Source organism: Octodon degus, unplaced genomic scaffold, assembly GCF_000260255.1.
Source record: "Octodon degus isolate 3935 unplaced genomic scaffold, OctDeg1.0 scaffold00020, whole genome shotgun sequence".
Lineage (NCBI taxonomy): Eukaryota > Metazoa > Chordata > Mammalia > Rodentia > Octodontidae > Octodon > Octodon degus.
Window position 1 is genome coordinate 15,924,069 of NW_004524596.1, and position 17,113 is coordinate 15,941,181.

The following is a 17,113-nucleotide window of genomic DNA, read 5'->3' on the forward strand; positions in this document are numbered from 1 at the left end:
TGGCATGTGGTGCTGGGGGATTGAACTGCGGTCCCTGATGCCTTGCCAAGCTTGTTCTAAGTAGGTGCTTTAGACCACTGAGCCATCTCTCCAGCCCTAATTTTCCTTAATTCTTTTGTACCTTGTCCTGGCAAATACAAATTTTCAGCAAAAGCCATCTAACTTACAAAAGTATTATAAATCCATTTTCAAATTATGGTTTGTTGGGGGAAGGAATAACATTTAGAAAATTGGTTAGATTTAAGGATAGGTAGGGGTCGGGGAGATGGCTCAGTGGAATAAGCACTTCCCTGGCAAGCACAGGGACCTGAGTTCAATCCCCAGTTCCAAGCAGAAGATGAATGGGTGGTAGGATGTGCCTGTGCTCCTAGCACTCCCCAGGCTGAGGCAGGAAGATTGCAGTTTCAAGCCCAGCCTGAGCAGTGTAGTAAGACCCTGTTTCAAAATACAAACAAAAAGGGCGGGGGACGTAGCTCCATCTATGGGAAGGCTTTGAGTTCAAGCCCCCATACTGGTGGGGGCAGGGCAGGGTAAAGTGTATGGCTGATGAGCTCCAGAATGAATACAGTTGAAATTTAACACTTTTTTTTTAAGCTCTGTGTACTTAATTATATAAAGTGGTAGAGCTGTAATTTAGATCTCAGAGGATTTCAATTCTGTCCTCAAATGCATTTCTGAAAACTTTAACAAAAGGACCTCAAATCTGGTGACCTCAAATCTGGCATTGTAAATGTTAAAGTTAAAATGTCTTCTAGGTTAAATGACGCACTCTGAACGTTTGTCAGTATGTTTTCACCAGTGGTGTAGCTGCCCTCGTCATATTCCATGTCAAGAACAGTTCACTTTGCTTCCCCAAGGGGTGTGGAAGCATAATAGCCTTTCTTTAAATTATTCTGTCACAATGTAATTTGATAACATTCTCCAGATCAGGAGAACTCAGTCTCATGGTGTGTTTGTGAAACTGAACCAGGGGTTCAGTGCTGCACACTGCCCTCGGTGTCCCAGTAAGTGCAGATGTCTTCTTTGTGTCCTGCGCGTTCCTGTAGCTTAGAAAGAGTCCTTTGAGATTTGGCCACTTTCTGAGCCAGTCACTTTTGAAGTCTAATTTGCTTGTCAAAAAAATGTCTTCAGAGGGCTATAAAATATATAAACAGAAACTTTATTTATTTATTTATTTTGTATTTTAGGGAAGGGTCTACAGGGTGTTCAGGGTCTCATTACTAGATTGGACTTGTAGCGATCCACCTGTTTACAGCCTCCCAAGTGCTGGGATTACAGGCACATTTGCTGTCTCAGTGCACCCCTGGGCCAGGACTGGGGCTGGCATGGCAGGCCTGGGGTTTGAACCCCAGCCCCTGCGCCTGCTTGCAGGCACTTTAGTCTGCTGGGCTATTTGGCCGGCCTAGTGATCCTCCTGTTTCAGCCTCCCCATTGCTGGGATTATAGGTGTGCGCCACCACACCTGGTTTCGGGGCTGGCACAGCATGCTGTACTGAGGATCAAACTTGGGACCTTGCACTTGCCAGGCAGGCGCTTACACTGCTGAGCCCCCAGCCCCAAAGAGAAACTTTTAGATATCTTGCCCATGGTTCATCTAGTGTCTAGAGTGGTATAATTTATTGTCTTATACGTTGTAAGCAAGGATCAATAAAATTTTGCTGAAAGGAACCAGATAGGAAATATTGAGATTTGAGGGCTACAGGTGGATGCTGTCAAATGTTCTTTGTGTGTGGGGGGGGGTAGTTTTAAAAATGCAAAAAAAACACAAGAACAAAGCCCAGCAGTATTTTTAGCTGGGTTTGCATAAAATTGGCCATGGATTGGATTTGTCCCTCAGCCTGTAGTGTGCTCCAGTAGAAATCTAATCTGAACTCTAAATAGATGTACTTTAAGATTCTCTATAGGCACATTTAAAAATAAAAGTAAAGAAGTGAAATTTTAACAATACATTTAACCAATTATATTCCGAATGTTACCATTTCAGTGTGTGGCGCTCGCAGCTGTAGAAGCAGTAGTCACACACTGGTCGTCACCACCCCGGGCCGGGGCTCTTCAGAGCAAAGCCCATGAACTGGTGCCAGTTCCACAGACGCGAGGGCAGGCACGTTTGGAAATTGTTTGTGTCAGGCTCCCACATGGCTTACCACTGCTTTACCCTGCGCAGCAAGAAGACCACTGATCCTCTGTTTTGGATAAAACCAGAGGTTTAGGACCCGGGAGATAGTTCAGTAGAATAAATGCTTGCTTGGCAAGTGCAAGGTCCTGAGTTCAATCCCTGGTACTAAAAAAAAGAAAAACCACTAGAGGTTTAGAGCATGGAGAACTTGAGTCCGTGAGGTTGTGTCATGACTGAAGGTGAGATGACCTTGGAAAGTAAGTTTACCTTTTGAAAAGCAAAGTATAGGTACAAGGCTGGACACTGAGGACGAAACCTCACCGCCCGCTGCTCTGTTCGCACAGCGCGGCAGCCTGGTGCATATTGCCTTGGCAGGAGACCAGCCCTTTCGAGCAGGGCTAATTCACCGCCCGGGAGCTAGCCAACTTCGGAGGGTCCTGCTACACAGAAACTAGCTCACTGCTTCCTTGCCTCCTAGTAAAGCCCTCCTGCTGACAAGCCCCACCCTGGCAGACTGAGCTCCTGGGCGACCTGTGGTGCGGACCTGAAGCGGGATCAAGGAAATGCCTCAGGGTGGAAAGGGAGGCTGGAGGCCCTTGCCTGCAGGAGAACAAAGCAGACTAAGAAACAGTGTTTTTTGTTTTTGTTTTGTTTTGTTTTGTTTTGGCTGAACCGGCGATTGAACTCAGGCCCTTGCGCTTGCCAGGGAAGAGCTTATTCTACTGAGCCATCTCCCTGGCCCCAGAAACAGTGTTTTAAAGGATGAAAATATTTTACAAGTTTGCATCCTTAGAGAAATAAGGTGTCTACAAAATGAGAATAGGATGCTGTTTAAAAGTACATTCAGAGAACAGGAACACAGTTGTAGAAATTAAAAATGTGATAGGAAAAATATAACAGCAATAAAAATGTTGGAAATTCAAGCTAAAGAAATCTACCAGAAAGTACCAAAGAAAAGAAATGCAAGGGCCAGGAAGATGGCTCAGTAGAATAAGTGCTTCCCTGGCAAGCACAAGGGTCTGAGTTCAGTCCCTGGTTCCACCAAAAAAAAAAAAAAAAAAAAAGGAAAATGGAAGGAAATAGGAGATAATCAGAAGAGCTGTCAAAGAGGGGCAGCACTCGGGAAGGGCTCTGAGGAGGGGGGGAAGGTGGAGAGCAGCGGTGGTGATGGGGGTGGCATTGGGCACAAGGTGTGAAGAAGGCCACACGCAGGGGAGGATACTAGCTCCAGCTTTGCAGAACATGAAACCTCACATTCAGCAGACTATAAAATCGGTGTGACTTAGGGTTTTACCAGACATCTACAGTAGGAGCTAGAAGGGGACACACACAGCCTTAAGAGCAGGTCTGGTGCAACATGTGGAGCTGGGACTCGAACCAAGGTGTCACCTGTGCCTGACTGGGTTTGCCCAAGCAGGTGCTCTAAACAGCTGAGCTAACCAGCAAGCTCCCCAGGAGCTAGAAATCACGTGTGATAGCCTTGAGACCTGGAGGTACGTTGTTTCCCACCCCGCTATTTCCTACCTCGCGTTCTATTCTGAGAGAATGAAAACCACGAGGATGAAGTAGAACATTCTTATTATAAAAAGAAAGGGGAGTTGCTAGAATAGTGGGAAGGGGAGGCCACAGGGTGGGACTGTATGGGTGGTGTTCAACCTTAGTGGAAGCTGTTTTAAAATTCTGTAAAATTTGATAAAGAATGCAGTAGACAGAACACCAAGCAAATGAAAAGAGGCAGTAATTCTAGGAAGAACAATCAACTGTACAGGAAAGAAAAGTGGCTTAACATCCTATAATACATGGTCACAATGATAACCATAAATACTAACTTAACCAAAATGTTTTTTACTGCTTCAATATTTTGAAATCAGTAATGTCTTAAAAGCAAAAAAATCAATGACAGTGAGTATATTATCTAGAAAAAAATTACCAGCAGAAATAGCTAAAACAATTTAACTTTCTGGAATTGATTGAAAGAGTATGGTGGGTGATGCTATTTTTTGTTAGAAGCCCTATAGTAGTATTTAACCTTTAAACTATACATGAATCAAGTAAAAATAAAAAATTTAAAGAAATTAGAATACAAAAGAATCAGGATAAGAGAAGAGTACTGTATATGTACAAAGATAGTGAAGTCATCAAAGGACTTAGTCAGAATTAGGCTGTACATAACAGGATTGTAAGCGAGCCACTCATCTTAATTTATCAGGAATATTTGAGGTTTAGATATGTGGTGAATGCACTAATGGTCACCTTGTGCACCCAGCTGAACTAGGTTAGGTGGTTTGCTTGGGCGTGGAAGACCCACCCACCTGAGGATTGCTGCCAGCACCAGAAAGGAGAACTAGAGAGGAAGATGCGTGCTGTTGCTGGACGAGCTTGTCCTGCTGGCGGCTGCTGTAAACTCAGCTGTGCTTATCGTTGGAGGAGCTCCAGTCCTAGCTGTTGCTGACGGTACCGGCTGTTCTCAGGGGAGCTTTGGTCCTTACCCTGAGCCTCGCTTCCTGCTCCAGTGCAGATCCCTCAGCCTGCTGGCATAGACTTTTCAGCTTCCACCACTGACCTTTGGGCCCTCCCGGTGCAAATCCTTGATACAGACTTGCGTGAGACACAGCCGTGGGCGCTCAGCCCCCAGCAGGACTCATGCAGTACACTGCTGTGGGACCCAGGCGGCTCTCAGCCGGATTCTCTGGGTCTCTGGCAAGTGGACAGATCGCTTGTACTCCTCTGTGCTTGACTCTTTGGGTGAATATTATCCTATAAATTATGTATCCTGTATTAAATCTATTTCCTTGCAAACCCTGACTACAACAAGACATAAGCATCTAAGGTTACAAAAAATGTGTGCAGGAGGGAGGAGGCAAATGTTCTAAGAGCTCACTGACATTTAATAGTTCCACCTAATACATTTTATTAAAACATATTCAAACTTCCCATGTATCCAGTACTATGCTTTTAATAAAGAATAAATTGGGCCAGGAATATAGCTCAGTGATACAGCATCCTCCTGGCAAGTGCAAGGTCCTGAGTTCAATTCCTAGTACCCCCCAAAAAAAGTCATCCAAAAGTATGTTTTGTGGTGTAGACATAAATTCTACATGTTTGTATTGTCGTTAGTTGAAGAGTGTTGTTAATCCAAGAGCCCTGTCTCCGAGAAGCTAACTGGAAGATACACACGGGGCGATCAAAATATAATTTCAGTTTTTAAAATGCGTTACACTAAAAAACACATTGCTGTTAACCCCCTTCAGAATACTTCCCCTCACTTCAGACACACTTATACCTTCAATCGTGCCACTTTCTGAGGCAGTTCTGGAGGTTACTTTGGTGTCTTTACAAGGTGTCACTATATACACACAGCGAAGGCTGCTGCCAGCGGCTGTCTGTTGGGTTGGCAGGCTCCTGAGAGCGTGGTGTCGTCAGCCGCCTTATTCACAGCATCTGACATGTGGCGTTTGGCTCTTCTGCAAAGTCAAAATGATCACGTCAGTGTCTTCACTCAGTTCCGGTGGCTGTGACAGCACAACTAAAGACACAGTGAGGACCTCCAGCACCGCTTCAGAAAGCGGCAAGAAGGAAGGAGTGAGTGTTCAGGGGGAGAAGGGGCTCAGTGGCAATGTGTCTTTTACTGTAACTTGTACAATTTAAACATTCATCGGGGGCCAGGGAGATAGCTCAGTAGAATAAGCACTGGCCTGGCAAGTGCGAGGTTCTGAGTTCAGTCCTTGGTACCACCAAGAAAAAATGAATAAAATTTTTAAAAATAAATAAACATTCATTGGGACTTTTGATCATTCTTCATGTAATTCATTTTAAGGAAAGTTTATTTTGTATTCTCAACTTTTGTCACTGTCTTGAAAATACATTAAAAATGTGTTGTAACAAAATCAAAATTATGGAAGTATCAGCTCTGAAGATTCACCACTGTAAAATGTCATTTTCCCTCATTGATCTTGAATTGTGGAGAATAGGAACAAAAAATTCTGAAAATGTTAAAAAGCACCATATGCATTGAATGACAAAGTAGCAGGACAAGTCGTGGTGCGCTCATGTAGTCCCCCCACTCGAGGGATCATCGTTAAAGTGCAGCCTGGACTGCAGACAGGAAGGAGGGAGGATGGCACCTGAAGAGGTTCTCTGTAGTCTTACGTAGTCTTAAAGAATTTTTTAGTAAAGTACCATAAAGTGCCTTCAGGTTTTGTTTTGTTTTGTTTTTTTCTAGTGTAACTTTTTTGCCCCCAATATTCCATTTTCAGTCTTCCAGGGTTAACAACTAGAAAGCTTAAAGGTACCTTTCCCTTTAAATCTAAATATTATATTCTTCTTCCTAGTTTCTCTGCCATTCAGACCACTTCTTCGAAACTATGAATAAAATTTGATATTATGTAGTGGAGAAGGAAGATACAGGATTTTAACCTATGAACTTTAGAGGGGCCAGGAAAATGGCTTAGTAGAATAAGCGCTTGCCTGGCAAGCACAAGGGCCTGAGTTCAAAACCCCAGTTCCACCCAAAAAAAAAAAAAAAAAAACAGGCCAAAACTTTAGAATGCTGGGGAAGGTGTTGATAAAAGCAGTTGGGAAAATTACTCTGGGTTTTGAGCTAATTTTAATGTGTAATGATTAGAACACAGATGTCCTAATCTTTATAACTTTGGAGAGGTTGAATATAATTGTGTCAGCAGCATGTTTTTTTCCTTTGACATAATGTGAGGCAATATTTCATTTACTCAAAGTAAGTAAATAAAAAATCAGTATATTGAAATTAACTTGATCCCTGGGAGAAGGAAACCAGAGTCGAACTGAGGGCTTCTTTCCTTTCCCTTGGTTTTGAGTATTCTTTCTGAAAGTAAGTGGAAAGTTGGGACAGTTTGGCTAATGGTCAGTGTCACTAACAGGGCCTGGTGGCTTTATGACTCCCCAACAGAGTGGCTGCGGCACCAGGTGAGCAGGCACATTCCTACCCGGTGCTGACCTCCCCAGCGAGAAGGGGAGAGGGCGAGCACGGCCTCGTCTTCACGCGGCCCTCTTGATTGACTGTTCTCCTTTTCTGTTTTCTCTCTAGTTCTTATAATCAATGGATAAAGTGGGGAAAATGTGGAATACCTTCAAATACAGATGTCAGAATCTCTTCAGTCATGAAGGAGGAAGCCATAGTGAAAGTGTGGACATGAACTCCAACAGATGTCTGTCTGTCAAAGAGAAAAGCATTGGTCTGGGAGACTCGGCTCCTCAGCAGCAGAGCAGTTCTTTAAGAGAAAATGTTGCCTTACAGCTTGGATTAAGTCCTGCAAAGAATTCTTCAAGGAGAAACCAAAACTGTGCAGCTGAAATCCCTCAAATCGTTGAAATTAGCATTGAGAAAGAGAGCGATTCATGTGTCACTCCAGGAACCAGACTCGCACGAAGAGATTCCTACTCTCGACATGCGCCATGGGGTGGGAAGAAAAAGCATTCCTGTTCCACAAAGACCCAGAGTTCTTTGGATACTGATAAAAAGTTTGGTAGAACTCGAAGTGGACTGCAGAGACGAGAGAGGCGCTATGGCGTGAGCTCCGTGCATGACATGGACAGTGTTTCCAGCAGAACGCTTGGGAGCCGCTCTCTGCGACAGAGGCTGCAGGACACTGTGGGCTTGTGTTTTCCCATGAGAACTTACAGCAAGCAGTCAAAGCCCGTTTTTTCCAATAAAAGAAAAATACATCTTTCTGAATTAATGCTTGAGAAATGCCCTTTTCCTGCTGGCTCAGATTTAGCACAAAAATGGCATTTGATTAAACAGCATACAGCTCCTGTGAGCCCACATTCAACTTTTTTTGATACATTTGATCCATCCTTGGTTTCTACAGAAGATGAAGAAGATAGGCTCAGAGAGAGAAGACGGCTTAGTATTGAAGAAGGGGTGGATCCCCCTCCCAATGCACAAATACACACATTTGAAGCTACTGCACAGGTCAATCCCTTATATAAACTGGGACCAAAGTTAGCTCCTGGAATGACAGAAATGAGTGGGGACAGTGCTGCAGTTCCACAAGCTACTTGTGACTCAGAAGAGGACGCGACCACCCTGTGTTTGCAGTCACGGAGGCAGAAGCAGCGCCAGGTGTCTGGAGACAGCCACGGCCACGTCAGCAGACAGGGAGCTTGGAAAGTCCACACGCAGATTGATTACATACACTGCCTCGTGCCGGATCTGCTTCAGATTACAGGGAACCCCTGCTACTGGGGAGTGATGGACCGGTATGAAGCAGAAGCCCTTCTGGAAGGGAAACCTGAAGGCACGTTCTTGCTCAGGGACTCTGCACAAGAGGACTACCTCTTCTCTGTGAGCTTCCGCCGCTACAACAGATCCCTGCATGCCCGGATTGAACAGTGGAATCACAACTTCAGTTTTGACGCCCATGACCCGTGTGTGTTTCACTCCTCGACTGTAACAGGACTTCTAGAACATTATAAAGACCCCAGTTCTTGCATGTTTTTTGAACCGTTGCTCACTATATCTCTGAACAGGACCTTCCCCTTTAGCCTGCAGTACATCTGCCGCGCAGTCATCTGCAGGTGCACCACGTACGATGGGATTGATGGGCTCCCACTGCCGTCGATGCTACAGGATTTTTTAAAAGAGTATCACTATAAACAAAAGGTTAGGGTTCGCTGGTTAGAGCGAGAACCAGTCAAGGCAAAGTAAGCTCTTCTGTCCCCAAAGGGCATTACCCAGGCTTGCTTTTGCGTGCGTAGTACTCCTCCCAGAAGCACAGCATCCGTGCTAGGCTCTCCCATGCAGTCTGTAGGCTCAGCTATTCCTAGTCTATCAGATGCAGTTACTTACTCAGAGAAACGTGGTGCCTACAGAGACAACTGGTAGAGCTGCAGGCGTTCAGTAAAACAGTGGAAAACATTTGCTGGCTTAGTTAACAGTTTGGTTTTTAATGTCTATAGTAAGTGAGTGAGGCAACTCTGGGGCATTTGCTATGAAGAATTCTATTTCTTACTAAAGAACAAATTATTAATATTAGATGAGTATTCCAACAGTGTGACTGATGTTTGAAATTATTTTTTCTAAGAATTTTTCTATTACCTTCCAAAAGTTAGTGATGTTTATAGTTATTATAAATCCAAGCTTTGGAAGTCCAAAAAAATAAGACTGCCTTCCTTTTAGGAAAAGACAAAAATGCAACTTTCCGGCCACAAGGGCATAGTGCAGTTCACTTAAGTGTTGATAGAGTTTATAGTCAGTCTCCTATTCGCTTCTTCAAAAGGTACTGTTAAATAAACCAGGTTTTCTAAATAGTCATTCTTAAAATTTCAGACTTACACAACTTAGTAGTAAAATATTATTTAAAGGCCCTAGGCATTAATTTTTTCAACGAGTGCTTTGACTTAAAACAGGCATTTGGATAGCTGCTGCAATTGTAGTACTGTGTGTGGGTTTGTTGTTTTTTATGTTGACATGTGCAGTCTAAACATTATTTCATTACAGTTGGATCATTTCCTGTGCCCAAAATGAGTTTATAAGCCATGAAGAAAATGAGACTAGAAATTGCCCCAACAAGTCAGATAGTAGTAACTACAGTGGTTGATGTTGAGATTATTGTTAAACTATAATTAATAATTTGGAGGGCAGTATTTATCTTTGTTGTAAATTCTTATAGCTGAATTGTCTACGTATAGTTTATAGAACTTCAGTGCAGTTAATTCTTCATGGAAAAACCTGAACCCTAAAGTGCAGATTTGAAAGGTACTGTACACTTATTGTATCTGTAAATAACTTTACTCAGCACCTTTTTGTCACTTAGAATAGTATGTAACACTACTTCAGTGAGCGCTTTGGGAAGTATTACCAAGTTCTAGTGTTTGCTTAGTGCCGAACTGAGTTTCCAGTTCTGTCCTAGACATTTGCACTACAGTAGCCTAATCCCGTCTGTGTCCTTTGGTCAACGTGCGCTGTGCCGCTGGCGAGTGTCCTTAGTTTCCTTCCCAGTTGCTACAGAAGGTCATTTTATATCCCTACGGCTGTTGCCAAGGCTGCAAAAGAGAGAAGCTATATTTGTATGCAACACTAACCCTTTGACTGCTAACGTATGTTTCTGCTTGCTGTGCCTTGTCATGGCTGCTTTTTTGTGCTAATAAAGTATGTTTGGTGTTCTCCTTGTATATCTGCTGTTTTATACACTTGCAACAGTTTCTCCCTTACATGGAATGGTCTGGGGTTTATCTGACAACCTGCTATATTTAAGGCAGATTTAGCTACAGTCTAATATTGACTTACCAGAATAAGCTAATTAAATTTAATGTTTTTCTAATAATCACATATACTGTGGAACAGTATAGTTACTGAAAATTACTGTACAGTTTAGGTTACAACAAAAATTTCAGAGATGATTAAACGGTATTGACTTCTCTGCTTACAAATGAAAGATTCAGACCACCAGTGGTGTAGTAAATGAGTACGTAGAGCATCCAGCTGCATTAGAAACAGGCTAAGCAACATGCATCAGCACTGTTTATTGGTTTGGGGACCATTTTGTTGATAATAAATGCCCAAAATGTAGAACCTGTAACCAAAGACTTGTCCACTTTAATGCAGATGGGGATTAAAGGGACTTAAAATTTCTGTTATTTCTAGTAGAAGCCCCTAAACATGTACCAAAGTGTTTGAGAACTTCATCCAAACCTACTTTAAAGCATTATGTCAATTAAATTGTTACAACATAATTATACTGCACAATTGTTGGCTTCGTTTTCTTGAGCTTACGATGTACCTGGAAAATAAACCTCTTGAGAGAAAAAAGCCCATGCTGATTATTGGAGAAGGGCTGTTTATGCAAACTAGATGGTGTTTGAAGAGGTAACTTGAAACTCTAAGGAAGCACTTGATGTTTTTATATGCTTGTAGCAAATTGATGTTCTAACTTTAGTTTTATAGATAGTATTAATGCGTTTATGTATTTCAGAACTTTCATATGTTAAATGGAAATTGTTTTAAATGTGTAATATTTGAGTTTACGTAAGCATGTATACACTGTGCGAAAAGTCACTTGTGTTTCAATTTGTGTGTAATATGAATATGCAGCTTTTGTTTTAATTTTTTTCTTAAAATATTAGTGGCTTACATTTTAAAAAAGAAAAATCACCAGCATGAATGTGCACCTAAGTCTATATTCACTGTGTCTTTTATGAATACCATTGTAGCCTGTCAACTAAATTTGTTTTTCTGGTCTGCATTTTATTTACAAACCAGAACATTGTTTAGCAGTTGGAACATGTTGTCATAGTGAAATAGCCCAAGGAAGGGTTATTTGCATTCACTCCCTCTTTCCTGTCCTTGCTCCGCACCTTCCCCTCTTGCTCCCTTCCTCATCATCCTCTTCACTCCTTCCCTGTATCCCCCAGGTCAGGTGTGCCCGTGCATCTACATATTTATACACAGATCACATACGCAGGTACTCGTATATGGTGACACATTGTACAGTAATATGCCATCTGATTTAAAAATCATTTTCCGGCCTCATTCAGTTGCTATTATCTGAGGGATACTGTACTGTTCCAACGTTATTATCTGCTCCAAAAATTTAGCTTTGCTACTGTAGTTTAATTTGTAATATAGTCACCATATAAAAAGAATTCATCAGTATTTTTTTCACATGAATGTGCATAGCAGCTTTATTTTTTTTTCTTGGCAAATCAAAAAATTAAAGATTAAACTTGCTTTACAATTTTAAGAATCATAATTAAATTTATATTTCTTAGACCAAAAAAAATGAGCCCAAATCATCATTTTCACACACTAATCTATGTTTTTATGGTCTTTTAGAAGGTTTTGTAAGACTTGGAATGGCTTTAAACATAAAAACTGACCCTTGAATCCCAAGCTTTATTTTGACAAAACCCAAAGTTCCTGGATTTTTTTATTTGACATTTTGGTCTCGGTCCTGTCATTGTCATCCCAAGGCTTCCTTTGCTCCCTGACACTAAACACTGATCTGAAGAGTTTGATAGAGGCTGGCCTGGACTTACAGCAAAGAGCAAAAGTTGCTTTTTGAAGCGCCTTCCTGGCAAGTGCAAGGTCCTGAGTTCAAACCCCGGTACTGCAAAACGTAAAGTTTCTTTTTGGTGAAGAGCCCATGAGTGAGTCAGAATCTGAAGGGCGATGGAGCGAGACACCAGTCAGAGTGTTCACAGAGAGCACACGCCAGGTAACCTGCCCACTCTGCCCCAGCACATGCAGCTTCTCTTAGGTGGAATTTGGTAAAAGTGTGCACAAAGGGCCTGTTTAGAGGTGAGAAATGTTTGCAGAGCAGATGGCTCTGCCAGGTGTTTCCTATTTTTGCAACCACTGCTATAGAGCAGACTTGCAAATGCTGTTCTGAGGAGATTCGAGGCAGAATTTTTGTGGGAAGTAGCAGGTTATCAGGGCCTGAGGTTATGTATGGAAAGCTTGCCATTGTAACGTTGGGACAGCTTTTCATGCCTGGGAATCTGGGCTGCGTAGACTCTTCGGCCATTGCTTCAGTAGATGTTGACTGAAGACCCGTGTGCCGGACACTGTAAAGGGGAAAGTAAAGGGTGGTACACAAAAGGAAGCGCTATGTATGTTAGTAGGTAATAGCTGCAAGGAAATGCGAAGTCTCAGAAGCAATAAAGCAGGATTTGGTGACGGGAGAACTGGGGCATAATCTTGTAGCATCCTTGGGGAATAGTAACTTGGATGAGCCAGTTTCACCAAGATCCAAGAATTAAGCTTTCCAAATAAAGAGAACACACCAGTAAGCATCCAGTGAGTGCGCTGGGAAATGGAAGGTGAGGAAGTTCTGGAGGTTGGTAAGGGCCGCAAACCCACAGTAAAGAGCTTAGACTTTCTTCAGGGGTTGAGGGAAAACGGAGTTTTCACAAGGGAGTGACTTGGTCTGCCTTGAACATAAAGACAGGCCATTCAAGGGAGAGATTGAGGAGCCTGCGCCAGGATGGTGGTCATGGGGAAGGTGTCGGGTTCAAGACAATTCTGTCGCAAAGCTGACAGGTTTTGGTGGGGAACTGACTAAGAGAAAGGAGAAACAGGCCACAGTTCATGCTGCGAGCAAAGAGCGCTATCATTAGTGGAAACCGGAACAGCAATGGAAGAACAAACCAGAAGATCCGATCCTGCGTTGAGTATGCTAAGATTTGAATCTCATTTACCCCAGTGGAGACTGAAGAGGCGGTTGGAGGTAAGAATGAAGTTCTGGGACAGAAAATAAAGTACCAGGATGTAGGAGACACTTCCAGATCCTCGTCTCGGTCCAAGAAGCTGGTATTTGTAATCCCAGAGTTACATTATTGGAATCCCATCAAGTTGATTCCAGTCCACCATTTTCAATGCAACCCACGGTGAAAATAAAGACACTATATTTTCAGTCATCAGGGAGTCAAGGGGCTCTAAGTCCAGCCACGAAGATGGCTTTCTGGAACCAAGAGAGCAACCCAGGAACTCACCTGGTTTTATTTAGTGGAGGAGTGGCTTGAGGAGGATTGACTGAGAATTGTGGGAAAAGTGACTACTATGAGCTGAGCTAGGTGGGTGGCCTAAATTCACGTCTGTGATATGCAGAGAGAGTAATGTGCATTACATAGTATCTACTGTTTTGGTGAGTCTGGTGCTCCAGCTTTGATGTAGCCTTTCAAGCCCCAGGAAGCCATAGCCTCTGTCTCCACCGATCCGATCCGGCTGGCAGGGCGGAGCATTAGCTCTTCCTGTCTTGACCCGGCTCACATTAAAGAGCAGCAGGTGTAGGTTACCTTCAGAGACTGTCACCAGCACCTCAGCTAGACCAATTCACATTGCTTAAGGCCAACTGAAGGATAAACAGAAGTCCCGGCCAGCTCTGTACATAACGATACGAGGAAATCGGGTCAGGCTCAGTCAAAATGGAGACAGTCGCTCTTCCTTCAAGGAGGGCTGCTCAGGGGGTCCCCCCACACCAGGAGTCATGTGGACATTTACGCCCATAGGTCAGGATGGCAGTAGCTAGGGATCTTGGCTAGCATGGAGTACGCCTTGGGGAAAATATTACAGCAACATTCATCTCAATGTCAGTTCAAGGTTCTACATTAGATTTTTTTTAAAGTTCTCTCAGTTAAGGATGTGCCTTTCAAAATGTCTTAAACTACATAAACCTTACACTGAATTCCCACTTTCAAATCTTCCAGTGCTAACTGCTATATATACTGGGTTTCGGTATATTCCCTCTGCTGTTCTCCATGCCTTTTTTTTTTTTTTTTTTGCAGAACTGGGGATTGAACTCAGGTCCTTGTGCTTGCCAGGCAAGCGCTAATTCTATTGAGCCATCTCCCCGGCCCCCCCATGCCTTTTTAATAAAAGATCAAGTTTAATAAAGATTATGTAGGTGTGCATACCTTGAGTCACCTGAACTCCAGATTAGGCTCTGCCTGAGGCAGCAAGTTGGCCCTCTTAAGCCCTGATTAAACCAAGTGAGTAGAAAGGTCTGGTTACTGTAAAATTCTGTGGACAGATGGGGACTCTGACCTCTATAAACAGCAGGGGAGTTGGGGAGGGCCACAGGCAACAATGTAAATGTATAATACTACAGATTGGTGAGCTAAAAGTAATTAACTGGTTTCCTTTGTGATAAGGAGAGAGAAAAGTAACTAGTCTGGAAATTGCTTCATCCCAAGAGTGCCTGAATTTAATTTAGCAGAAAATACTGGGGTGCAGGGAGCCAGGCAAGAGCAGGATGGAGGCGATGACTCCCTCAAGCGCACGAGGTGAAGGTAGCTTCTTAGGGAAGAGGTGGAATTTGGGCCAGCTGCTCTAAGATCAACTAGAGTCAAGAGACAGTGGAATCAGGAAAACCTGTGAAATTCACCTAGCACATGCTGAGAACACTAGGATTAAACATTCTTGGGGAAGCTGCAAGAGAAGAAAATTGCAGTTTTGGAAAGGAAAAGACAGTGGTTTGCTTGCCAGGATTTATACCTAGCTGGGTCATTGCCTCTTCATATCGTAGCCAGTCATAAGAAAGTGAAGCTGACCATCCATTTAATGATTGACTGTTTTACAAAAAAAATGTATAGGCCAGGCATGGTGGCTCACACCTGTAATTCCAGCCCTCAGGAAGCTGAGGCAGGAAGGTCAGATGGCTGTGAGGTCCAGGCCAGTGTGAGCTACAAAGTGAGTTCAAGGTCATCCTGAGCTCCATCGCAAAACCTTGTCTCAAAAATCTAAATAAAGAATAAAAACGTGCGTAATGTCTTTGAAAGGCACATTTTAATGCCAAAAAGTTAATACAGGATCAAATAAGGAAAATGTCACTCCTGGCTGTACTTACATAGAGAAAATAGAATTTCATCATGTCTAAAACAACATAAAGTTAGTTCTTTGACAAAAGTAATGTGAAAAGTTAGAAAAGTTTTAAGAGGCAGTTATTAAATGTAACACCCTGAATGATCATATAATGGTAGTTTCTCTCATTTCACAACTTCAGTAAGTGAAAACTCATTTGAAATTTTAGTATTTAGTAGTAAGTGTTACATTTAGAAGTATATAGTATCACTGACTTCACTTTCTGAATATCCTTTTCTAAGTAGAAACCCAAAGCTTTTAACAGTATCATTTACTGAATGCCTTGATCTTTGCCCACCTGTCTTAAAATACATAAAAGTTATTGTGCTTTTAACACTTTAGATCATTTTTAAAAACTTAACTAGAATACTTTGAAGCTTTATCACCTAATTTTATAAATCCTTCAGGCAGCTTTGGGTATAATTGAGACAGTATTGAATTTCAACAGCATTTTAGAAATAGAATTTTGGTATAGTAGTCCCAACACTGAAGGATAGATATTTGTAAATTGTTTTTAAAATATCACCTCAGTAATTTCTCTCCAAACAGTGATAACAGAACTAAAGGCTAAAATATGTTCTAGAATTAGGCTGTGCTAGATTTCTTACCCTTTGACTAGGTGAGCTGAGAGACAGTATAGTTTATTGGTGATCACAGAAGAAACGCAGGGGCCTCCGTGTGGTCAGTACACAGGTAATTTGGCCAGAGGCTGCCCAGCGCACCTAACAGACCTGGGGGCGGCTGCCAGGTGGCTTCCGGGCCCGAACCCTACATAACTGGGTGTGCAAGGAGGGGTCTGCCACACGTGAGCTGTACCTGGGCAGGCTGTGTCGTCCTCTGTGTGTGGTGCCTGGCTCAGGCAGGCTAAGGAACTTGCCCAAGAACAGAGGATGTCAGAGGTGGATTCCTGCACGGCTGAGACCGGAGCCTGGGCTCTCAGCTACTCTGCTGTGCTTCTGAGATCCTTATTTTGTCAGCCAAATTCATTTTCTGCTTCTCTTTTAGCGTATTTCAAGATGACAATAGATTTTAAATAACTGACAAAAGTGGAGTCTAAGCCATGGATAAAAGCACAGAACAAACTGCTGTAGTCTTCCTCAATTCAGCCTCCGTTTTGTTGCTTGGGGAGCACGCGTGCCCCGGGCTGCAGCGCATTCAGTCTCCTCCTTGCTCGTGGCTCTCTTGTCCTCGAGCTGCCTTCTCAAATGCCCCAACACTCAACCCGTCTCAGCTCGGGGCCACTGCCCTGCTGCCACCATCCAGAAAGTGCCATGGCCCCGCTCCCACGCACGCCAAGACGGATGCTTCACACTCTGTGCCTCTCCTGAAGGCGACGCCCCGTCCTGCCTCTGCACCTTCCTTTTGTTTTCTTCCTAGTCTGTATTACAAAACTTGCAAGTATTTTACTTGGGCTTTGAGTTTTGACTCCTTTAGAAACTGAGGGAGAACCCAGGGCATTCCTTTCTTTCTTTTTTTTTTTTTTTTTTTTTGCGGGTGGCCACTCAGGGTGCCTTCAGGGCAGGTCTGGCTTGGCATGAGGATGAGGGGATTGAACCACAGCATCCTGAGCCTGACTGCTTTGTTTCAGAGGCACTTAAACACCTGAGCTAATGGGCAGGCCCCCAAAATAAATTTATTTCTTTTCTTTTTTTGTGGAACCA

At 43.0% G+C, this 17,113-nt stretch overlaps 1 protein-coding gene across 1 annotated transcript in view; it reads left to right on the forward strand.

The window, feature by feature from the left end:
- Positions 1-10,265, forward strand: part of Socs5 (suppressor of cytokine signaling 5) — a 64,526-nt gene extending 54,261 nt beyond the window's left edge. The window contains exon 2 of the mRNA XM_004627680.3: positions 7,179-10,265. Coding sequence (XP_004627737.1) covers positions 7,191-8,801 — 1,611 coding nt within the window. The 5' untranslated portion in view covers positions 7,179-7,190 and the 3' untranslated portion in view covers positions 8,802-10,265. The remainder of the gene's footprint in view (positions 1-7,178) is intronic.
- Positions 10,266-17,113: the final 6,848 nt, after the last annotated feature.